This window comes from Notamacropus eugenii, chromosome 3 (genome assembly GCF_028372415.1).
Source record: "Notamacropus eugenii isolate mMacEug1 chromosome 3, mMacEug1.pri_v2, whole genome shotgun sequence".
NCBI classification, from domain to species: domain Eukaryota; kingdom Metazoa; phylum Chordata; class Mammalia; order Diprotodontia; family Macropodidae; genus Notamacropus; species Notamacropus eugenii.
This window is the reverse complement of record NC_092874.1, coordinates 1,201,463-1,226,726: the sequence shown is the minus strand read 5'-3', so window position 1 is coordinate 1,226,726 and position 25,264 is coordinate 1,201,463. Positions and strand designations below refer to the sequence as shown.

The 25,264-nt window shown below is 47.4% G+C and overlaps 2 protein-coding genes across 2 annotated transcripts in view; one reads left to right on the top strand and one right to left on the bottom strand.

Moving 5' to 3' along the window:
• Positions 1 to 16,168: 16,168 nt before the first annotated feature.
• LOC140532349 (uncharacterized) lies at positions 16,169 to 24,342 on the bottom strand. The gene is made up of 3 exons (XM_072650749.1): positions 23,692 to 24,342; positions 18,887 to 19,041; positions 16,169 to 18,195 (listed from the first exon to the last, which is right to left on the bottom strand). Exons 1-2 carry the CDS (start codon positions 24,245 to 24,247, stop codon positions 18,917 to 18,919), a joined length of 681 nt encoding a protein of 226 aa, XP_072506850.1. The 5' UTR covers positions 24,248 to 24,342; the 3' UTR covers positions 16,169 to 18,195; positions 18,887 to 18,916.
• SLC25A13 (solute carrier family 25 member 13) overlaps positions 23,871 to 25,264 on the top strand; it is a 77,121-nt gene continuing 75,727 nt past the window's right edge. The window contains exon 1 of the mRNA XM_072650746.1: positions 23,871 to 23,950. Within this exon, the coding sequence (XP_072506847.1) occupies positions 23,936 to 23,950 (15 nt within the window). The 5' untranslated portion in view covers positions 23,871 to 23,935. The remainder of the gene's footprint in view (positions 23,951 to 25,264) is intronic.

Here is a 25,264-nt window from a genome sequence, read left to right as displayed (position 1 = left end):
TTTAATCAGTGCTGACTGACTGGCAGTACTTCTGTAGGAACTTGCTGTGTGCACATAATTACAAGGGGACTCAGAATCCTATGAAACGATGCTGCTCATGGCCTCTAGATTCTCAATAAAAACAAATCCCACTGACTCCCTGCTGTTCTCTCCCATGAAAATGTGGGCCCCCTCACACCCAGAGTTCCTTCAGTTGCCTGGTGTGAATGTGGAGGCAGCTCAGGCTGGACTGTAGCTGGCCATTTGCTGATGTCAGCCAGAGGCTCTCTACCCTCTCTCTCAACACTAACTGCTAAATTCATGTTTCCACATGGATACACCACATACCACAGAGGAGCTGCCATTTTGCCTCTGTCTTTCTTCACCTCTCAGTGACCAGTGTGCTGGGCTGATTGTCCAAGGTTCTCCAGGGTAGGGTGGGGGGCCCCTGGAAGAGCCTTCTGGAGCAAACATGACCTCCACGCATCATATGAGGACCATGGAGGCTCTCCTTCCCATCCTCTCAGCATCACCACATCAGCTAAGAGCAATGTTAGCCCTTACCTAGAAGCCAAGGACCCACCATGAGGACAATTCTTGCTCCACAGGGATTCCAGCAAAGAAACTCCACCATGCCTAGGGGTCACTTCTTGAGTACCCCATGAGCAGGAGACTTCCAGCAACCATAAACTGGGTTACCCTTGGCCACATGAGCTTCTAAGCTGAAGAGCACTCCCCCACTACCCCCAGCCTCTGTTGGTACTAGTGAGAGAAAATGAGCATCACCACCAGTCCCTACTGGACCAGAAAGGATACCTTTTCCTTAAAAATACTTAAGACTAGCTGACCAAAATGATTCCCAAGCTGATCAATATTTGTTAAGAACCTACTCTGTACCAACCACTGGGCTAAGCACTGGGGATACAAAGAAAAGCAAAGGACAGGGCCTGCCCTCATGGAGCTCAGTCTAATGGGGGAAACCATGTGCCAACCCCTCTGTACAAATGAAATATGGATGAGATACATTGAACCTAGAGATCTAAGGTTTGCAAAGTGCTTTTATAACAGCTCATTTGATCTTCAGAACAACTCTGGGAAGTAGGTGCTATTACATCCCCACTTTATAGATGGGGAAACTGAGGCAGACAGTGGTGAAATGACTTTCCCAAGGTTACACAGCTAGTAACCATTTGAAGCCAGAATTGACCTCTGGGCTTGTTGATTCTAGGTTCAATATTCTATCCACTAAGCCACCTAGCTGCCTCTAATGGGTAGTGGGGGAGGGAAGGGGGTACACCAGTGGGTTCTAAATGTTGATGGCATTAGAGGATCCTCCCTTATTCCTCAGGGTTAATCCTAGAACTCTGAGTGGCAGGTATAACCTTGCTCTTGCACAGAGATTCATCTGTGAGAGTGGGAGTTAGGATCAGTGTACTTAGGGCTTACACATGGGTACACGAGTGTATGGTTTTCTAGGCTCTATTTACCTCTGTTTGCATCAGTTCCTCTAAATCTTTGCATGATTCTCTGGATCCATCACATTCAGTGTCATCAAAGTAATACTCTATCACATCCACCCACCACAACTTGTCTGACTGTTTCCCAATCAATGGGCATCTACTTTGTCTCTGATTCTTTGTGAAAAGCAAAGTCCTCCAAGTCCACTCATGGAAATCATGGGATGTTCATCTTAAGTGCCCTGTTTGCAGGATGTTCTGGGCAGGTAAAAGAGAATAAAAAGAAGGATGGGCCCCTTTCTCACTTTGAAAGAAAGGCCAGGAAAGCAGGTCAGATTGGATATGGAGAAGAGAGTTGCCAGGACCAAGAATTTCTTCTGCCCATTGCCTGACTTGGGCAAATGGAAGAGCCAGAGAATGTAACACGAAGGACCTGCACTGGGTAAAGAGGCAGCTCTGAGGATGGCCTGGGCTTCGAGAGCCTGAAGATTCTTCCCCATCCCCCTTCATGCCATGAAGTCCCTGTGGCAAGGGCAGTACAAGCACTGAGTGGTGAGCTTCACATATGTGCCTGGTAAGTGCTTATAAATGCTTGCTGATCCTGAGTGGATGAGTAGTGAAGGGCACTGGTCTCAACTGCCTTCCTGGTCATCTCTCGGAGCCCTGGTCCCCTGGAGCCTGGCATCAGACCTGCCATCTCCCTGGTTGGAGGGTCCCAGCTCCTAGCATCAAGCTCTCTCTAGCTCTGTCTTCCTGTAGGGAGCTAGGTGGCTCTGTGGATAGAGCACGGGGCTTGGAGTCAGGAATTCTGGGAAACTTGAGTTCAAGTCTGGTCGTTGGGTAAGTCATTGAACCTCAGGTTTCTCAACTGTAAAATGGGGAAAATGATCATAGCAGCTCCCTCCCAGGGTGGTTGTGAGGATCAAATGAGTGCTGTATAAGGCACTTAGCACAGGGCCCAGCACATACTAGGTACTTTCACAACTTCTTCTCCTCCACCTTGAGGATTTCTCTTTCTCCTGCATCAATGAACCCCATTAGATCAGAGACTTTGCACCTGACCCTTTGACACTGAAATCAGGAGTCCTTTATTGATTTGACTAATTGTATTCTTCTGGGGCCTGCTCCTCCTCACAGGTTTACTTTGGCTAAAGTACACTGTGTTATCAGCTGTGACGCAGGCCATCATGATAAAGAACCTCTGTTCTCCCCACACTAGAAATGGACACAGCAGCTCATGACTTTAATCTGGGTCCAGAGATGGATGATGCAACAGAACAGAGTGTTTTCACAGAATTGGGGAGCCAGAGATGGCCACCAAAGTCAGCTCTGAAGTTCAGAAGAGGAGGGAGGCCTGAGGAGGGTCTCCAAGTGTGGGAGGGAGCATCAAAGGTGGGCTTCGAGCTCAGGCCTAGAACGATGTCCAGCCTCAGAATTCTTTCCACCACAGGAATGATTCTTGACTTCAAAGATGGATGTTCTCAGAAAGTCAGCTAGGCTCCCTGCTTTAGGAACATTCTTGACTCCACAAGCTGCAGGGTCCCACTCAGTTCTACCTTCAGAAAGCCTCCACATTCAAGTGGCCAGCACTCTCCTTTGGGACTTCACCTTCTCTCCCACAGACTATTAAGGACCCTTCCTCAATTTACCTTCTAATCTTTCCCTCTACTCTCTGTCTCTGCCTTCACAGAGTGGCTCTGCCCTCCCATCCCAGGCCTGCCTCACTCACTTCCCGCCCTCCAAGTCACTTAGCATTCACTGGGCACTTATACTGTGCTCAGCACTGAGAATACAAAAAGGGCAAAAACATTGCCTGAATCAAGACGTTCACATTCTAATGGAGGAGATGACCTGAGAGTGACTTGCTAACACATAAGACAGACATGGGACAGATGGAGATAATCCTGTAGGGAAAACAGTTAGCTTGAGGAGAGCAAGAAGGCCCTCCTGCAGAAAGTGGGATTTGAACTAAGTCTTGAAGGAAGCCAGAAAATCCAGGAGGAGGAGGAGGGGAGGGAAGCATCCCAAGGATGGCGGACAGTCAGGGAAAAGCCCTTCCCCCAACAGAAAAACAGAAGCAAAGGTGCCCCATCTGTAAAGACCAAATGAGACTCAAATAAAAAGAGATGACCTTTCCTGGAGGTGGGGGACCACAGGGCTTATATTGTCAGACTTTCTCAATGTATGGATCATTGTGCTGATAATTTTCCTTTTCTTTAAAAAAATATTGTTACATGAGGTGGCTCTCTGGAAAAGGGAGTGAAAGGGATACTGGAGGAAACTTTGATGATGTAAAAGATTTATAAAAGAAAAACTTGTTTTTAAAAAGGATAAGGAAAAATTTATTATAGAAGGAGGGATTTTATCTGAGGTTGAAGGAATTCAAGGAAGTCAGAATATGGGATTGAGAAGGTCACAAGAGGCAGCCAGGAAAGTGGCCAGAGTTCCAAATTGGTTTACACGAGGCTCCCCCAATCATCCATTAGAGGACCACTTTCCCTACAGGCCCTTTAACATTTGTCATTTTCCTCTTTTGTCTGCTTTGCCAAACTGATGGGTGCGAAGCCAAATCTCTGAGTAATGTTAGTATGCATTTCTCCAATTATTAGTGCTTTTGCAGCATTTTTCCCACACAGTTGTTGAGAGCTTGGGTTTCTCCTCTGAAAATTACCTTCTAACAACCTTGACCATTTATTTACTGAGAATCAGCTCTTATTTTTAGAAATGTGATCCATTTCTTATAAATCCTAAATGTAAGACCTTTGTTGGATGAAGTTTGCTTCAAAGATTTTATCCCCACTTATTGGTTTCCCTAATAATTTTAGCTATGTTGATTTTGTTTGTGTGAAAACTTTCTAATTTTCCTTATCAATAGTGTCTGATCTTCTCTGATCCTCCTGAGCCTTTGTCTGATCATGAATTCTTGCCTTATCTCTTCATTTGAAAGTCAATTTCTTCCTTGCTTCTCTGATTTACTCACAATGTTGTCTTTTCATTCCAAACATTCACCCATTTGGAGTTCATCCTGGTACATGGGGTGAGGTATTCGTCTCCTTCATTCTTTCCCGGGTTCAAGTTTTCCTAGATTTTGCCAAACAGTGATCCCAGTAACTGGGATTTCTGTCTTTATAAAACAGATTTGCTCCTGTATGCTATGCACCTAATCTGACCCACAGATTGAACTCTTTATTTCTGAAACATTATTAAATAGTTCTTAATAATAGCTGCTTTATAGAAGGACTTTGGATCTCTTAGCCTCGGCCCCTTCCTTGCTACTATTTGCACCATGTCCCTGGAGATTCTTTGTTTTGCCACATGAATTTCATTATTTTTTTCCAGTTTTATAAAATAATACTTTGTTAGTTTGATATAATAATTGAATTTAGACAGTATTGTTATTTGTTTATTATATTGATTTTGCCTACCCATGAACAATGAATATTTCTCCAGTTATTTAAATTTGCCCTTATTTCTGCAAAGTGTGTTTTGTAATTGGATTCAAATAGTTCCTTGGATGTGTTGTGGTAGATGGATTCACAAATCTTTTATATATTCTATAACTATTTTGGATGGAATTGCTTTATCCCTTCTAGATTTTGTTAGTAATATAAAGGAATGTGGATGACTTATGTGGCTTTATATTATATTATTTTATACAGTATAGGATTTTGCTGAATTTATTGTTTTAATTAATTTTGTTCACCCTTTAGTGTTTTCTAAGTAAATCATCTTATCATTTTCAAAAAGAGATAATTTTTCTTTCCATTCCTAGGGATTCTGAGTAGTCTTAGAGCAGTAGATTACATGCCCTTTCCAGTAGCAAAAGTAATATTGGTTTAAGTAGCAGTCACTGAAAGGGGGCAGACAATGGTGGTGGGGTGAAGATGGAGGGGAGGGAGAGATGTACAGTCACCACAAGGTGGCCAAGGCTTGGGTAGTCAGAACTCAGGGGACAGCCTGGTTGGAGAGGCTCCTCTTTGGGGAGGTATTCACCACCAGCCACGTCAGCTCTGCCCCAGGACACACTCCCGTGCTGAGTAGATTAACTTCCTCTTTCATCTTGCCAAAATTAGCCTCTCTGCACCTTTCACCCACTGATTCCAAATTCTGTTTTCTGGGGCCAAACCAGACATGTTAACTTCCCCTTCCACATGATAGCTCTTGCAGTACTTGAGGACAGTTACTCTTTTCCCCTGAAGTTTTCTCTTGTGCAGACCACATATCCCCATTTCCTTTAACCACCCTTCATTTGGCATGGTCTTCGACTCCTCCACCATCCCAGTCACTCTCCTCTGGACATTCTGGCTTATCAACATTCTGAAAATGTGGTTCCTGGGACTGACCAGGGCAGCACCCAAGGGGCTTGACATTTCCCTCTTTCTGGATATGATGGCTCTCTCCAAGGTGCTGGATGAGGACTATTCCCATGATTCCAACTAGACTCAGTGGAGAGATGGGTTCCCATGAACTAAAAGTCTTTAGGACAGGTTAATTCAGGAGGAGGGAGGCCTTTAAGAATGAAAATCTGAAGACAGAAATAGAAACAATTCCAATAAAGAGAGAAAATGGGATTTGTCTGAAGAGATGAATGTGGATGTCAGTGTGGTAACTCATTGACCAATTTAAATATCAAATCTGGTGCCAAGTCCTATTATTTCTCCCTTCATGTGATTTCTCATAAGTATCCCTTCACTCTGTTCACACAGCTGCCACCCTGGGGTTAGTCGGGGGTGGGGGTGTGTGAAACAGACTTCTCATTGGACCTCCTGCCTCAAAGTCTCTCCCCATTTAGTCCGTTACCCACTAAACCACCAAAGTGATTTTTTCTAAAAAAGCCATCTCCTCTCTCTTTCTCTTTCTCTCTCTCACTCACAGACACACTCTCACATACTCTCACATACTCCAGTGGCTCCCTGTTACCTCCAGGAAAAAATAGATAATCCTCTGCTTGACCTTTAGATTTCTTCCCAGTTCTATCCCTTCCTACCTTTCCAATCTTCTTAAATCTTTCATCTCCTCCATCTACAATGGAGTGATACTGACCTTCTTGCCCTCCTCAGACTTTTTGCCCTGGCAGGCCCCCATGCCTGGAATGCTCTCCATCCTCATCTCCACACTATGGCTTACATCAAGACTCACCTCAAACCCCACCTTCTGCAAGAAGGCTAGTGACTTCTCTCTGTCTGTTACCTCTCACTTATCTTGTCTATATCTGGTTAGCAAACAGTTGTTTGGACAGTCTTCTACCACCTTGAGGGCAGGGGCTGCTTCTTTCATTCTTTGTAAGCCCTAGGAACAGCTGGCACTTCATTGATTAGTGACTTCCCAGGCTCCAGAGTGCACATGACTCTCCACGTCACTGGTTGTCCTTCTAGCTTGCCAAGCCCTCGATGCTTGTCTCTGGGTCCTGGCTTCTTTCTGCAGGAGGCTTTCCTTGGTGCTCCTCCCACTGAGGGTCTTCCCTCTGAGTTTCCTTCAAATTGAGCCTGTGCGCTTTTTGCAGGTGCACAGTTGTCTGCATGTCATCTCTCTCGCCATTAGAATGTGCACCAGTCGGGCCCTCAACTGGGGTTTCACCTCTGTGTTCCCAGCACTTAGCACATAGAGGAGGAGGCCCTGTCCACCTCCCATGATCGCAGGCCTTGTGCTTCCTACAAACATGCTCACAATTTGGGCCACAGGCTCAGCCCTGGGAAAGTCCTCCAAGGCCGCCCAGGAGTGCTGCTGGTGTTCTGACATGCCTGCTAAAGCTCAGGCTTTCTTAGAAAATTGTCCTGAGCGGCCATGATTAGCAAGCAGGTCAGCCTCTAGTAGAGTCACCCTGGCCTCTCAATGGAGTGGGGGGCTGGCAGAGTGGAAGAACGGAGAAACCTGGCTTTTAACCATGCCTCTGCCACTTAGGCACCCATGTATAGAGCACCTTAAGGTTTGCCCATTCCCTTCTCTGTAAAATCTCGGGGCCACCTATGCCCCAGAAGACCCTGAGTCTGGAGCCCTTCAGGACAACCCTCCCCCCTACCGCAGCCCCCCAGAAAGGAGAAGGGGTGAATCAGTAACTGGCAACTCTTTGCTTTTCTAGTTGGAAGCTGGAGGGATGATGTTTGGAGTCAGATAAATCATTGACTGTCTGTTGCTGGCTCCTTAGAGCTGAAGAATTCTCTTCAGTGTCTTCAGCCCATTCATTTACAGCCCCCAGTATGGCTGAAGAACAAATCTGATGAATTCTAAAGAACTACAGTGGAATCTTTGTGACCTGCAAGGTTTCAACTTGGATGTTTGAGATCATTGTAGCCTTTGATTAATAGAAATGAGGGGAAAAGGAGAGTCTCCATCTGTCAACCTTAGCTTCTTTAGGGTTTGTTTGTTGGTTAACCCAACAGTACTAAAGATACCCAAATGAATGTCTATTTAAAAACAGCAACAGCCTTTTGCCTGTTTATTTTGAAAGGCTAAGAAAAGTCTAGGACCCTGGGAAGCTGCCAAACTACTTTGAGACTTATTATTTTTAATTACTTTTTTGTATTTTACACTCATTTTTCCATTTGGAGTTCCCAATTCTCTTCCTCCCTTCAGCCCCTCCCCACTCATCAAGAAGACAGCCAAAATGATAGCCAGTATACACGTGAAGTCATGCAAAACACTTCTATATTAACCATGTTGCAAAAAAAGAAAATACAGTGAAAAAAATGAAAAAAAACCCATCACACACCAGGTTGCTGAGGCCCAGCCCCAGGTCTCCACAAGGGTACCTGCTTCCTCCCACTCTTCCCGTGGACCACTAATGGCTAAGAATGGTCAAAGGCAGCCAAGTCAGCTCAACATTTTCTCTTCACTTGTCCACACCCTAAATGTCATGGTTAATCAGGAAGTTATATTCTTTGAGAAAAGCTTTAAAACTGTGCCTTTGTCTTACCTCCATGAAACAACCAGTGTCTGTTCTCTACCTGCTCTGTACAGGACCGAGCCGGGGACCGGATAGGCAGTGACATCATTGCTCTGAAGGAGCTGCCAGCCACAAAATCACAGTCAGAATCTGAGGCCGGAGAGCCTTCATTGGCCTCTATTCCAACCCATGTCCTATGGGAATCTCTACTAGAACATCTCAGCCTCTTTCTGGAGACCTCAAAGAAGGAAACTCCATGACCTCCCAAAGTGGGAGCGAGAGGGGAAAGGGACAAGCTTGTTCCTCCTTAAGCACCAACTAGGTATAAACATTACTTCATTTGATCCTCACGACAATACTGTAAAGGAGGGGATAGTATTACCCCCATCTTACAGATGAGGAAACTGAGGTAAACAAAGGTGAAGGGACGTGCCCAGAGTCAGACAGTGAGGAAGTATCTGAGGCCAGATTGGAGCTGAGCTCTTCCTGACTGCCGGCCCAGCGCTCGTTCCACTAACGTGCCACTGAGTGCCTCCCTCCCACTTTTCTGCTGCTCATCTACCTTTTTGACAGTTAACCTGCCCCCATTGCCCCGGTCTCACCCTCTGAGGCCAAATCAGGAGTCTCATCCCTTCTGTACATGCAGCTCTTTAAACACTGCCCCCGCTGAAGCTTCTGCTCTCCAGGACAAACATCCTGCCCTGCCCTGCTCACCATCCTCCCCTTTCCAAGGCAGGAGGAGGCACCCCACCTGATTCTCCTCACCTCTCCTGGTGTGGCCCCAGAGCTGCTGCTGCCAATACCCGCTGTTGACTCTTGGGGGGCTTTTCCAAGCTCCTGCCACCCCTTACACTCCCTCCTTTATTAGTTCGTTCAGAAGAGCTGAGCTTAGGGCTGTGGGGAGGGGGCAGCAGCCTGCCTGGGGCTTGGCCACTGGTCAGCATTTGATATTCTGTTGATTCCACTAACCTCCCTGCTCTCCCGTCCCCTCCCACCTGCTCCTCCACACCTCCACATGCCTGGATCTTGCCAGGGCTCACAAGTCATCTTCTGGTGCTCCCTTTTCCCAATCATTAATATCCCATGGAAGCTCCCTCTTCTCCCTGGCTGTACTCCACCTGAGCCACTCTTCTCACTGACTTCCTGCCCCTGCACTCTCTGGCTCCCCCTCCTGCTCTTCTCCCAAAGATGCCCAGGGTTTGAACCCTATTCCTCTGACCACTGGCTTTTCTGGATCAGTCTCCCAAATAATTTCTGCTCAGTGCTAAAATCATATGTCAAATCAAATTTCTTTGTAGGGTTGCCATTGCCTATGATCCTTCTCTAGATGGAACCAAAACCCCTTGTAGCTGAGAGACCCTGACATCAAGAACAGGACATGATACCAGAAGAAAGAAGAAAAACATTTGTTAAGTACCTACTGTATGCCAGGCAGTGCTTTACAAATACCATCTCACTTGGTGCTCACAACCACCCTAGGAGGCTGGGGTTCTTATTATCCCCACTTTACAGATGAGGGAACTAAGTCAGACAGAGGTGAAGTGACTTCCCCAGGATCCTACAGGAAGAGTCTAAACTCCCATGTTCCTGAGGACTCCAGGCCTGGAGCTCAATCCACCACTGACTTAGATACCATATTAGCACTGTCCCTCTTTTTTAAAAAAAAAATTATCTTATTTTTATTGATAGTTTCAATTTTTCATATCATACTCATTTTTCAATATATCCCTCCCTTCTTCTCTACCCAGCAAGCAATCTAGCACTATCATTCTTGTTACCAACATTATCTGGTATGTGACGTGTGTTAGCATGTTGTAATCCTGCCCCCTTATGTGACATGTGTCACTTATGAACATGTTATAGCTCCATTACCTACCCCCCCCCCCAAAGGATGTGAGCTCGTTACACAATAACAGGGAATGTTTGGTTTGTGGTTTTGCCTTCTTAGGACTTTGTGCCTAGTAGACCCTTCCAAAGCGTTTGTTGATTCAGATTGAATATTAGCAATCACAAGGTTGTTGAATGACATCAACTCTTGTTATTTTTCTAGAAATTCTGTGTAACCCTCTCTCCCATGGACACGAGCTGCCCTGAATGCCAGCTGCATGCATTCACAAACTGTTCCCTTCTCTGTCACTAGAGGGTCTTTCTTGGCTCCCATCCATTCCTCCAAACCAGTCTAAAGAAAGCTGGGCAAGCCATGACTTAAGCCAAGCCCTCCCAAGCAAGGTGAGTCAAGGACAAAAAGAGAACAAGGATTAGGAACTAGGAAAAACGGGGGGAAATATTTACAACAAATTACTGTCTCCATCAAGGATGATGGAACTTGGACTCTAACTTCACAGAACCTGAGGGACTTAGAGAAGAATTAGAAATGGCACTAAAGAGAGCAAAGATGGGGAAAGCTGCCACGGGCAGAGAAAAAAGCAAAAATAAAAACCTTGACCCCGATGTATTTCAAAAAAGCTGAGCCAGAAAGCATCAACTATTGCTCATACAGAACTGTAGTATACAAAGTCCATACAGTAGTTCTCCAGCTGGCCAGGAATAAGGGCATTGGTAGGCATTTTGAAGCGATACTCCACACTGGCCAATCCTTTACCATCCCACAATTAACTGAAAGATGGGGGGCTCTCCAAGCTCCACCCATTCTGCTTGCTGTTAGTTGAATATGAAGAAGCATATCTTGTTAGGACCAAAGGCTGCCCACCCGACAGAGCCTCTGGCAGGGTAAACCAATCAATGAGAGCACATACTCATTTTTGCCTTTTGAGTGTGAACCATGGTAGGGTCCAAGGTTTTTCCCCAAGTTCCCTCCTGCAGATACCCTGAGAATTGATGTCTCAGTGTCCTCAGAATGATGCTGAAGCTTCCCGCAGTGGCCTCCCTCCCCCACATACTTTATCAAGTCTGATCCTAGCAAATGTGGCCAAGTTCCCTTCAGCGTGTCCCCTGCTGGCCTCACCTTGGGAGCACCCTGAGCATTCTCTTACAACACACAGCTGGCATTGCTGATACGAAGCTTTGTGGAAAGGACTGCACAACTTCCCTGATGCAGTCTGGCCCACTTCTGACTGTTATTCCATTTTCCCAAATGACCAAAATTTCACGCTAGGGCCAGCAAAGAATAGGAATGAACACCCTTGCACATAAAAAGTAACCATCCAGAACGTTGGTACCAGAGGAGAAAGCTGTCCTGGCTCCTGAAGTATCTGGATGCAGTCTCCTCTTTCTCCAGACTTCTGAGAGAGAAAATCACAAGGAACTTGTCAAGGAGGCTGCTAGTCACACACATGCAGATGCAAAGTGGGTTTGAGCATTTACAACGAGGGAGATAGTGCTGTGCTCCTAGTATTCTGGGGCAGGGAAAACTGTCTAATGGACCCTGATCACTGTGCGATGCTGGGGAGGTGCCGATACTAGGCTGATTGCCTACTGCTGCTTGTCATCTTTTCAAAGCCTTTTTCTGTCACTGGAAAGAAATACAGGAAAAGTCCTCAGAGGGAGAAAGTGGAAAGGAAAGTGATCCATACACAATAGGGCTTCCAACAGCCCGGGCTGATGTAGACACCCAGCTTCCCAAAGCCTCGGCAGCCCTGACAAGCCTGAATAGTCTGATGCTTAATAATCCAGGCTTAACAGCAACAGAAAATGCAGCCGTTCTGTCAACAGCTATGATGGAGCCCCATGCTCGTAAGTGACCTCCCCACAGCCGTGAGCACCAGGATGCCACACCTCAGATCTGAAGGCGACTATTGGCACTGGCAGTGTCTTGCCCAAATCCTTGGATAATAAATGTGTTACTCAGCTCCAAGAGCAATTGCCTTGGAGGGAAACTCCTGTTCTGAATGTTCAAAAGCTCTCTGCTATGGTTTGTCACATTGAACATGCTTTTAAATGTTTGAGGGGTTCCACAGAGGTGGAAAAGGCCAACTCCCTTTAAGACAAATGTTCAGTAGGAATCCAGAAGGGAGTTTGTAAGGTTAGCTGTGGAATGTGGGTTAGTCATGTCAACAACCACTTTTAAAGCACCTACTGTGCCAGGCGCTGTGGTAAGCTCCAGCAAAACAAAGAAAGGCAAAACAGCCACCCAGGGACTGCCCTCTAGGTAGTCACAGTTTGATGGGGAGACGACGCACCAACAACAACTTCCAAACGAAACACATACGGATAAAATGGAGATCATCTCAAGGGAAGGCAGTGAGATTAAGGGGAAGGGGCTTCTGCTTCTGGCAGAAGGTGGAACTTTATAGCGCAGAAAGGAAGCCCAGGGAGCCAGAAGGCAGAAAAGAGGGTCTAACGCTGTTCCATGACAATCCCCCAGCATTAAGGAGTGGGGACTGTGTGTCCAGAACTCTCCAGAGAAGCGACTCCAAAGCTCAGCCAATTCCCCTGGTGGCGGGCTGAGGAACCTGCTTCTGGGATGTGAATCAGAGAAGTAGATGCCTTGGAGAGACTTCAGCTTGTGTATGCATTCTGTAACTGGTTCTGCTTTACTAACCATATGATGAGAACTGGTCCTATCGCTGAAACCGGAGGCATTTTCAGAATGCCTACATCAGCCCTCGCTTCGTCTCCTTTACCTCCTTTTCTTTGACTCTTCCTCTTACAGCTTCTGGTGAGAGCCAATGAGATCAATGGAGAAGCCTTTTTTGTACCTTTCTCCCCTATCCACCAATCAACCTTTATTAGGTACCTATTGTGTGCCCGGTGTGCTAATTTCTAGGGATGCACAAAGAGGCAAAAGACAGTCCCTGCTCCCAAGGAGCTCACAATCTAATGAGGACGATGACATGCAAACAAATGTGTGCTGATAAGCTATATATAAGACAAACAGGAGATCATTAACAGAGGGAAAGCACTGGAATTCAGAGGGGCTGGAGAAGGCTTCTTGTGAAAGGTGGGACCCACAGGGAGGTCAGGGTGGTCAGTAGTCTGAGTAGAGGAGACAGAGCATTCCAGGCCTGGGGTATGGCCAGAGAGAATGCTCAGAGCTGAGACATGGAAGGGTTTGTTCACAGGACAGACCAGAGGCCAGGGTCACTGGATCCAAGAGGACCTGTGGGGTTCTGAAGTGTAAGACTAGAGAGGAAGGAGTCTAGGCTATGAAGGGCTTTGTACGCTAACCGGAGCATTCTGTATGCCTTCCTAAAGGCCATAGAGACCCCTAGGAATTTGTAGAAGGGCAGCTGAGTGTGGATGGAAGGTGGGGGAGGGGAGGAGACTGGAGGCAGGCAGACACCTCAGCAGCTGCTGCAGTGATCCAGGCACGAGGTAATGAGGGCCCGCTCTAGGGGAGCAGCCGTGTATTTCATTTGCTACTCACAACCCTGAGAGGTAGGGGCTATGATCATCCTCGTTTTACAGCTGAGGAAACTGAAACAGACAGTTTTAACTGATCAATATCTGAGGCTGGATGTGAACCCAAGTCTCCTTGACTCCAGGTCCAGGGCACTGTGCACAGTGGTGCCCCCTGGCTGTGGACTTTTCTTCACACTGGTCCCCTAGGGCCATCTGCTTTCAGTTTAGGGGAGATGGCCCACAGTATAACTGGACCTCATTTGTTCCTCTGTTGCCAAAATGCCTTGCTTTGTTAGGGGGCCCCTGCTGCTATGTGATGTCCCTCTCCCAGTGCAGGGTGGTCACTTCTAGGCCTAGTGGCTAAGTGTGTGCCCAGGGCTTAAATGTGGGTCATGAACCCAAGCAGTCCTGACTGTCAAGTCAACAACCAACCAATACATCTTCATCCACACAGCACTGGACCAAAGGGCAAAGATCTGGCTGCTTCAATTCCCACTTTTCCCCTCTCCCAATAGGATCAGAGGTGACGTGGCTAGCCCAGGCAAGAGCTGACACTTACCCTATTTCTCCTCTTCAGAGGAGCATCTAGAGTCTGACAGAGGTATGAATGTCTTCCAAGAGCCTGCTTATATCCACTGGAGGTTTCCTACTCTTACTGCTAAAGAGGAAAAATCCTCTAGAGTCAAGCCCAGAAGAAAAAGCAGTACTTCTGAGTTCCTCTGAAGGGCCCATGGGGCGAGGAGGAGATTGGAATGTTAAGAAGACACATGTGATGGGTGATGAATATTCTAGGCATGTAGCTCCATAATTCCCTCATCAAAGCTGCCTTGTTACCCCCACCATCAGCAGATACTAATAATTAATCAACTGAAATGAATCTTTACAGAATAAACAAATCTGTTATACATGAAGGATGATTATGTTTCTTTCAGTTGTGAAGGCTTTTCATCAGTGATTCATGCCCAATGGTGAGGTGAATGTTAGGGAGTACTTTTTTTTTTTTTTTTTTTTTTTTTAGGAAACAAGATACCCTTTTGTTGGTGAAATTTCTTTCTGCACTCACTTTGATAATCATTTTCTTCTCCCCACAACACTGCAAGGGGTTTCATGGGGATCCTGTGAGTGACCCAGCACACCTCATTGGCATGGAAAGCTGGGCAAGAAAGATGAACAGAGCATTAGGGGAGTGTAGGCTCAAGCTGCTTTAGGAGGTCTGCCCCATCTGCCCCGGCCGAGTGTACAGCAGAAAAGGGCCTGCAGCTCAAGCTGATCTCAGCAAGCTTACAGAGAAGGCAGCGCGCTGCACTGGCAGAGATCATGAGAAAGGAAACAGCTCCCACCACCCATTAATCTACAGGAGCATGCCAGGAGACTTCCTTGTGTTTTAAGTACTTCATGTAGCTGTTGCTAAGTGTGCGTTCAAAGCAGATCACTAATGGATTTGGGCAGGATAAAAGAGGCTAGCTTGCTGAAACGGTTGGTTACCCTGAGGCAAGAGTTCTGCTGTCTCTAATGAACTCAAGAAGCTCAGACATAAAGAGTCCAGACCAATTAAAACCGGGAACTTGAAGTTAAAAAGCCGAGCTGGGTCTGTACTCTTTCCACTCATATTAGTGCTTATTTCTCTCAGTAATACTGGAAATTCCAGAGCCAATTTTCCAGTTCTATGCATGGATACACATTCCTATCCTGGGCTTTCTCACCGTGCTGGTCTCTTATGGTATATAATATTGCTGTGTTCATCCTTCGTTGCTGAAGAAGACCATGACATCAGAGAAATGATAACGACTTGCACTTGACTTCGTTTAGAGTGAGGGAGGGCTGTGTGGGTCACCAGCCTCACTTTCTCTTCCTGAGCCATCTGGATCCAGTGACCAGATATTCTTCAGGATGACTGGAGACCGCCTAAGATGCAATGGGAGACCTTGGCCCCTTCAGGCCAAGGCCTATTCAGGTGATCTGCTTAGGGTGAGGCCATTCAGTGAAAAGGCCTGTTTCCCAAGTAGTCAGGGGATGGCCCCTTTAATGAGGCAAAGAAAAATAACTAAATCTAAACTAAAAATAACTAAAACCAAAATATCTTACAGCATATAATGTATAATTGTTTCAGAGGAGCTGGAGACAGCATATCTTAACTGTGATTTGCAAAGGCATAAATGATACCCCTTAATTATAAAAACATGGAAGAAATACAGATTAATAGAATTTCAGAGCTAGATGGACTTTGGCGTTTGAACAAATGTCCAACTCTCCATTATACAGGTGAGAAAATGGATCAGGACCATACTGGCAACCTCATCAAGCATGACTCACATGCCATTGGCAATGGTGTGAGAGAAAGTGAAGGAAGTCTGGTATGGGTCACTGGGAGAGAAGCCTGATTCTTGTGAGGCTGCTGACAGCTCAGAGCACTCCAGTGGTTCTACAGTTTTGGAACCTGACTGAAAGACATCAGGAGATGAAGGGTTAATGGGAGTGGCAACATCTTTAGGGACCGGCAGTGGAGCAGCTGAGGTGGGGCTCAACAAACTCTTTTCTAAGCCACCAACATTTTTTTTTCTTATTTCTCTTTTTTAATCAAACTAGCATAATAAATGGAGGTCTAGAGTAGAATTTATTATGTTTTCGCTGATGCAAAAAAAAAACACAGGGATACCAATTATGATCTCAGACAAAATTCTGACTAAAACAGATTTAATTTGAGGAGACAAATAGGATGACTACATTTTGATAAGAAGCACCACAGACAATGAAGCAACATCAATGCTGAATTTATATGCACCAAACACTATAGCGTTTAAATTTTTAAAAGAAAAGATAATTACAAATGGAGACATATAGTAGTACTACAATAGTGGGGGACATTAATCTATACCCCGTCAGAATTAGATAAATCTAACAAAAAAAATAAAAAAGAAGTCAAAGATGTGAATAGATTTTAGATAAACTCGATATGAGAGATATCTGGAAAGAACTGAATGGAAAGAGAAAGGAATATACCTTTTTCTCAGAGGTTCATGGTACCTTTACAAAACTTGAGCATATATTAGGACATAACAATTTTATAGTTAAAAGCAGAAAAACAAAAATATTAAAAATATTCTTTCCAGATTACAATATAATAAAAATTACATTCAATAAAAGACCATGGAACCATAGATTTAAAACCAATTAGAGATTAAACAGCCTAATCTTAAAGAACAAATCATACAAACGAGGAATGATTTCATTGAAGAGAATGCCAGCAATGAAACAACGTATCAAACCTATGGGATACATACAACAAAAACAATGATCACAGGAAAATTTATATCTCTAAAAGCTTACATCAATAAAACAGAAAGAGCAGACCAAAGAATTAGGTAGTCAATTAAAAAAAACTAGAAAAAGAATCCCTGATTAAATACTGAACTGGAAATCCTAAAAATTAAAGGTGAGATAAATAAAATTGAGTGTAAAAAAACTATTGAGTTAATAAATAAAACTAGGAGTTGGTTTTATGGGGAAAATAACAATAAAACAGATAAATCATTGGTTAATTTGAATTTTAAAAGAGAGAGAAGAAAACTAAACCGCTAGCATTAAAAATGAAAAGGATGATTATACCACTAATGAAGATGAAGTTAAAGCAATTATAAGGAATTATTTTGCCCAATTATATGCCAATAAATTTTAACTTTTAAGTGAAATAATGAAAAAATATTTACAAAAATATAAATTGGTTAAGTTAGTGGAAGAGGAAATAGAATATCTAAATAGAATATTTTAGAAAACTAAATGGAAGAGGTCATAAATAAGGTGCCTAAAAAAAAATCACGAGGATTAGATGGACTTACCAGTGAATTCTACCAAACATTTAAAGACCAACTAATTCCAATATTAAATAAATTATCTAGGACAACAGACAAAGAACAGATCGTACCACACTCCTTTTAAGAAACAAATAAAACACGACCTAAACCAGGAAGAGTGAAAACAGACAAGGAAAATCATAGACCAAATTCATTAATGAATATGGTTGTAAAAATCCTAAATAAAACATTAACCTAAAGATTACAGCAACATATTACAGAGGATACGTTATGACCAAGCGGGATTCATATCAGGAATGCAAGGGTGCTTTAACATATGGAAGACTACTAACATAACTGATTATGTCAATAATAAAAGTTTAATAATAAGTAATAAAAATAGTATTTTATAATAAAACAAATAATTTAATAATGTGATAAATATAAATAACATAACAAATATATCGATAGTATATAGGTAATATAATGAATAAAGTAGAACTTAAATTTATAATAAAATAAGATTATAAAATACAATAATAAAAATCGTATGTTTATGTCAATAGATGCAGAAAATGCTCTTGATGAAGCACCACACTCATTTCTATTAAAAACAACTTGAAAGTATAGGAACAATTGGACTTTTCCGTAAACTGACAAAAAGATTATCTAACCACAACAAGAACGATCTGTAACGGGACAAGCTCGACGCTTTCCCAGAAGGATCAGGGATGAATAAGGATGCCCACGGGCACCAATATTATCCAGTGTTGTATTGGAAGTCCTAGAAATAGCAATAAGAGAAGAAAAAGACATAGAAGGAATCAGAATATGGAATGAGGTAATGAAAACATCTTTTTAAAAACCATCTCTTCTTGCAGATGATATTATGATATGCTTTGAAAATCCCAAAGACTCTACTCAAAAGTTAGTTGAAACAATAATTTTAGCAAAATGGGACATCTCAAATTCTACCCGTCCAAACCCGAACGCGTTATCTCCTGCTCTCCCCCACTTCCCTATTGTCCGGAGAGCTACACCATCTTTCTGGTCAGCCATGTTCACAAACCTTCACATCTTCCTCCCACCGTCAATCAGCTGCCTCCGTGACCTCTCTCTTGTCCATCCCTTTGGTTTTCTTCTTCATTACCTCTGGTCTCTTAATTGTTCTTCTGGTCTCAAGTCTCTCCCTTTCCCAATCCATCTTCCATACAAGTACTAGTGCTTTCCCTAAAGCACAGACCTGGACCCTAGCTCTCTGGTCAGATCAAATACAAACTTGTCCACCCTACATCTTAAGCCCTTCACAGCCTGAAGCCAACCTTTCCAATTCATGGCATGTACTGGGCAGTCCAGCCAGGCTGATCCTTTGGCTCTTTCTCCTGCCTTTCTCCTGGCTGTTCCCCATGCATGGACTATGTTTTCTCTCACTCCTTTGCCTCAGAGAATCCCTAGCTTCTGTCAAAGCTGCTCACCTTGAAGGGCCCATTCTTCAGGAAGGCTTCTTAGATGTCCCCCCCTGCTCTTCTCTGTGTCCATTCTGTCTCCCAATAGAATAGAAGTTCCTTGGGGGCAGGAACTGTATCACTTTTTTCTTTGTATCTCCAGAGCCTTGGGCAATGCATGGGACCTAGGAAGCATTTCAGAGTTTGTTGATGAACTTTGGGTTTTTCCTTCCTGGTTTTGATACTGACCTTGATCTCAGGGCCTCTGATCCATTTGGGATAGTTTTCAGTGGTCACAAACATATTCTGGAAGGGCCTTGATCTACGCTGAAGTTCATACTCATGTCTCAAGTGATACAGGAATACTTTATTTGGCTGACAAAGAACTAGTAAAAACAGTGAATCTTTGTGAATAAAATTTCAAGTTAAATGAATGAAGAAATCAGACTTTAATGGGAACCTTAAGGAATCCATTTGTGAAACGAATAGACAATTGTAATGAGAGCTGAAGATCTTTCCCCCATTAATGGATCTCAGGTGGGAAGCTTGATTAGAAGAGGCTTGTTTTGTAGGAGGGCTCATACTCTTTGTTAATTTCTAATGAAGCACTGGCTCGTGAGGGCCTTGCCCTCCAGTTCTGAAAAGTGTATATATACTCTGAGGTGAGGTTTTGCTTTGGGGGCTTTTTGGAAGAAGGTTTGTGTGCCAGGTGAGACTCTAGGTAGCTGTTGAGGAGCCCCCCTCCCTTTGAAAACCCAGAGGTGGGTGCATCTCTCTGTGGTAATTATGTACGTGTATATGTAATGTGTAATGGTTAGACAGCTGGACCTGTCTGTTGATCTGTGATATATGTATCGCTTATGGTCAGACAGTTAGAAGCCCTGTCTGTTGGTCTTTATTTCTCTGTTGGTCTATGTGACTAAAGAAGATGGGTGAACCCTCAAAAGTTGCTTTGCTTCTAGAAAAGCAGATCAAAGAACCTGTGCAGCAGGCCATCCGGGATGTGTTGGGGGTTTGCTGCCGCAACAACTTCCCTTCTGTGTATGCAGCAAGGACTTCTCATAGCAGTTATTGCTAAGGAGGCAGGACCACTTTGAAAAAACAGCCCAAGCTCCTTCACAAATAGCCCCTTCTTAAGAACTGGGCCAATACCAGTGTTGTTTATTTTCCTCTGCTTCCCTTTTAATGATTCCATGCCTAAATGTGTCCTTTCCTCTGCCTGACTCCTTTCCTTCTCACATACAAAAGTTGATGAAAACATTTTCCTTTTGAAAACTGTTAGGAAGGCAGGCTCTTTGGAGTTCTTCCTCATTCCCTTGCATCTTCTCTTGGAGGCTTTCTGCTGTGTTTAGGCGCGTTTTCAGTATGACTGGAACCTTTGAGAAGGTTCATCTCACCAGTGCAGGATCCCTTTCTTTCATGGCTTTTATTAGTTTTTCATTTTCAAAAAGAAATGGGAATCAAACTGATTGATTATCAAACTAACAGCAAAGTAAGTATGTAGCATATGCAAATGGTTGCTCTGGGCTTTTTGAGAGACACAAGGGGACCCTGCTTTGACAGAGTTTACAGAAGCCAACATTTGCCCACTATGAAACCTCACAACAGCCCTAGAAGGCACATACCACACAGAGCCGCATCCTTATTTTTCTGATGAGGAAACTGAGGTCCAGAGAGGTGATGCAATTGCCTTCCACAGTCAATGTCCAATGTGTCAGGCTGGCACTGGGCTCAAGGCTGGACCTCATCTGTCTGGCCTGGGTGTGAACATTCTCTGCACTCTGGGGGCCCTAGAGCTGAGTGAGGCAGAGGGAGGATATTGCCTTTGGGCTAAGGGGGAAGGGAGTCCAGAGGGGACAGCACAGGTGCTCGTACAGAATATAGACAAACTGTAGGGGGATCATTCCCTTGTGTCCCATTCCTTATGACCCCTTTTGGGATATTCTTGGCGGAGATACTGGAGGGGTTTGTCATTTCCTTTTCCTGCTCATTTGACAGATGAGGAAACTGAGGTAAACAGGGTGAAGTGACTTGCCCAGGGTCCCAGAGCTAGTGCGTGCCTGAAGCCAGATTTGAACTCAGGAAAATAAGTCCTCCTGATTCCAGGTCCAGCACTCTCTCCACTATGCCACCCAGCTGCCCCAAAATGCAGGGTTAGTGTGACTGAAACAGTGGGGGAGGTAGAAGGCTATAGTGTATATAGGAAATCTAAGATTCTACATGGGAAATAGCAGAACTCCACAAGATGATGAGGGCCGAGGAGTGGTTAAAATGAAGCAAGGGTCAATGGAATTAGGGAGTGGAGGAATGATGTGGCCACACTGCACTTAGGGCTGTGTGTGGGAAACCCAGAGTCTCCAAAGAGAAGTATCAAGGAAAGAATGGAGAGGGGTGGGGCTCTTAGGGAGAGTCCTGGGGGGACAGGAGGGGTTGTGGTGGGACTCCTGGGAGAGGTTGGTCAGGTTGGACAGGACTCAGGATTCCTGGAAAAGGAGGAAGTAGTCAGAGCAAGTAGCACCTGGTCACGAGCTGGGTGGACAACCTATCTCTCTAGAGTCTACTTGTCCAGGTCGAGGGGTCAAATATGAGATGCTCCTTGCAAGGACTCCTTCTCCACAGCAAATATTTGCATGGCCTTGAGTGTGATATGACCCATATGAGTCTGGGCAAGTCACCGAGCTGCCAGAATGGCGTGAGGATCCAATAAAGCGCCTTGAAACGTTTAGAGTGCTTTACAAACTTGTGCCTTCATTCTTGTTGTGGCCAGCTCCTCTTTCTAGCTCACCTCTGAAGAGGGTCAGTAGAGACCTTTAATCCATCCATCTGCCCCAGATCACCCACAGCCAAGAAGGTTGAGTGGCGGCCCCTTGGATCAGTGGCTCCAAGTCCATAGTAGCCGCCTAGTGTTCATATTGGTTTTCCAGATTTCCAAACTTTCGTGCTTCCCACCTAATCTTCTCCGTGGCTTTGTGGCCTGAATCAGGGTGGGAATCTCAAAGTCCCAAGGGACCTCAGCAGCCCCAACCCATCACTGAACCAAACCAACATCTTGAGGTGACTGATCTGATAAGTATTCTCCCAGCCCTTGCCTGCCATCCTTCTGCACTGTGGCTCAGCTCTTAGGTTAGGGAACAATTCCTGGCCTTTCTGCCATTTTCACCCACTGTGCCTCACTCTTCCTTCCGGTGAAATGGAACCAGTTTGATTAGGCAGCATGCTATCCCTCCTGTGGCCCTAGAGCTAAGTCAAGTCCTTCAGTGTCCTGGTTACCCTCTTCTGGAAGAAGTCTGGTCTAGCTGGTCACTGTCCATCCTAGAAAAACTAGCAGATGACATTCTCCATGGGGGCTAATAAAGGCCAGAGGCAAGGGGAAGAGGAGTCAAGGAGGGGGCCAGTCGACCCCCTCCCCATCGGAATTGCAGCCAGTCTCTTCTAAGCAGTCCTCCTGTTGACCTCAGGGCAGACACACCTCCCAAGAGTCACACAAAACCTGACTCTCACCTCCTGCCTCTCCACCCCACCTGTCCCCTTGGGAGGGCAGGGTGAGTTTAGAATGTGTCCTTCAGATGAGGATGACCTCCAGCTGACCGACTGTTTCCATTAAATCTAAGTGGAAGGGCTGCTGAGGGGCAGGGAGGCAAGTGCTCTGGGTGTGTGTGTGCGGCACCGAGGACCCTGCTTTCAAGGGGCTCCCCCATGAACAGGGAGGACAGGCCAGCATAGCCCACAAGGGAGAGACAGCGAATTAGAAGCAATGGGGGGGCAGGACAGGCCTCCTGCAGGGAGGGCCCCAGTCTAGCCCCTGAAGCTGGGGGGGCAGGACAGGTCTCCTGCAGGGGGGGCCCCAGTCTAGCCCCTGAAGCTGGGGGGGCAGGACAGGCCTCCTGCAGGGGGGGCCCCAGTCTAGCCCCTGAAGCTGGGGGGGCAGGACAGGTCTCCTGCAGGGGGGGGCCCAGTCTAGCCCCTGAAGCTGGGGGGGCAGGACAGGCCTCCTGCAGGGAGGGCCCCAGTCTAGCCCCTGAAGCTGGGGGGGCAGGACAGGCCTCCTGCAGGGGGGGCCCCAGTCTAGCCCCTGAAGCTGGGGGGGCAGGACAGGCCTCCTGCAGGGGGGGCCCCAGTCTAGCCCCTGAAGCTGGGGGGGCAGGACAGGCCTCCTGCAGGGGGGGCCCCAGTCTAGCCCCTGAAGCTGGGGGGGCAGGACAGGCCTCCTGCAGGGGGGGCCCCAGTCTAGCCCCTGAAGCTGGGGGGGCAGGACAGGTCTCCTGCAGGGGGGGCCCCAGTCCAGCCCCCGACCCTTAGAAATGAGGTCGGGGGCGGCAGGACCAGAGGTGTCTCTGGGGTCTCTGGGGTCAGAGGACAGGGCCTGCGAGGCCCAAGGGGAGACTGGCGCTCAGGAGAGAGCCTGGGGCTGGATGTGGGGTGCAGGGCACGTGCGTGGGAGAGACTAGTAACGCCCTCCTCCCCTCTGCCCCCGTCACGGCCCCCCCTCCGTCCTGCCCCCTCCCCCCTGTCCCCCCCGCACGGCCCCCCTCCCCCGTCGCCTCTGTGCGCAGGCCCCGAAAGGCGGGGGCTCAGCATCAAGAGCCCCCCAAGTTACCGCAGCCTCCGGAGCATCAAGAGCCCCCCAAGTTACCGCAGCCTCCGGCTCCCGCGCCCACGTGGGTGCCGGGCTCTTGAGAGGACGCAGACCCTCCCCAGGTCCGGGGGAGGACACGGACACGCGTGGCCCCTGTGAGAGGGAGATGGGCAGACGGGGGCGACCTCAGGCCCCACGGCAGAGGGGAAACTAAGGAAAGGGGGCGGAGCCCTCGCTTTCCGCCCCGCCCCCGACTCACCTGCACGCGCTCTTCTCTCAGGGCCCTTTCGCCCCCGCCCCCTTTGCGTCACGTGCTCAGCACCTCCCCGAACTGGAGAGCGGCGGGTCACGTGCCTGCTGGAGCAGCCAATTAGCGCTAGCCCCGGCCCGCCGGCCCCGCCCCAGCCGGGCACGTGACTCCAGGCACCGGGCAGGCAGTGCGCGCGCAGTCTCCCATTGCCGAGAACGCGCCCGGCTCCTGTCCGCACCGCATCCAGCTGAGCATGGCGGCCGCCAAGGTGAGCGTGGGGGCGCTGGGGACCCAGGTGGGGTGCGACCGCACGGGTTTGGGGCGCCCGGGGGCACTTGGACACCGGGGGAGACGGAGACCCCCCTGTGACTGGGAGGCGCAGGACGTGTCGATTATCTCGGCTAGTTAGGGCTTCTCGCCGGCACTGCCGCCCCACGAGAGACGGACTGAAGGAAGGAGGAAAGAAGGGGACCCCCCTCGGGGTCCAGGGTGGGGGCAAGGTGGGCGCGGCGAGGGGTGCAGAGGGGAGGTGGCTGCGTGCGAGGTGCGGTTTGGTGCCTACCATGATCGTCTGTCTGCACGCACGGATTAGGCGCCTTCTGTGTGCCAGGCACTGGCCTAGGGACGAGAAAAGAGGCCGAAGCTGGTCCCTGCCCTCGGGGAGATCGCAGTCTAATGGGGGAGGAGCGCACCTGCCACTCCGACCAGACTCCTCCTGGGCTGGATAATTAGGGAATAATTAACAGAGGGGTGGGGGAGGGGCGAGGCCTGGGGAGCCGGATGGGGGAGGAGGCTGCCCCAGCTGTTAATTCATTTGGCCGGGCCAGCGGTGACTGAGGGGAGGGGGGGAGGGGGGAGAGAGTGAAATTGACAGGCCTGGGTCACTTACACTTTGGGGGAGGAGACTGCCCTGACTCCCTGCTGGGGGTGGGGGGAGGCCAGGTTGAATGTGAAATTGACAGGCCTGGGTCACTTACACTTTGGGGGAGGAGGCTGCCCTGACTCCCTGCTGGGGGTGGGGGGAGGCCAGGTGAAAGTGAAATTGACAGGCCTGGGTCACTTACACTTTGGGGGAGGAGGCTGCCCTGACTCCCTGCTGGGGGTGGGGGGAGGCCAGGTGAAAGTGAAATTGACAGGCCTGGGTCACTTACACTTTGGGGGAGGAGGCTGCCCTGACTCCCTGCTGGGGGTGGGGGGAGGCCAGGTGAAAGTGAAATTGACAGGCCTGGGTCACTTACACTTTGGGGGAGGAGGCTGCCCTGACTCCCTGCTGGGGGTGGGGGGAGGCCAGGTGAAAGTGAAATTGACAGGCCTGGGTCACTTACACTTTGGGGGAGGAGGCTGCCCTGACTCCCTGCTGGGGGTGGGGGGAGGCCAGGTGAAAGTGAAATTGACAGGCCTGGGTCACTTACACTTTGGGGGAGGAGGCTGCCCTGACTCCCTGCTGGGGGTGGGGGGAGTCCAGGAGAGAGTGACATTGACAGGCCTGGGTCACTTACACTTTGGGGGAGGAGGCTGCCCTGACTCGCTGCTGGGGGTGGGGGGAGGCCAGGAGAGAGTGACATTGACAGGCCTGGGTCAC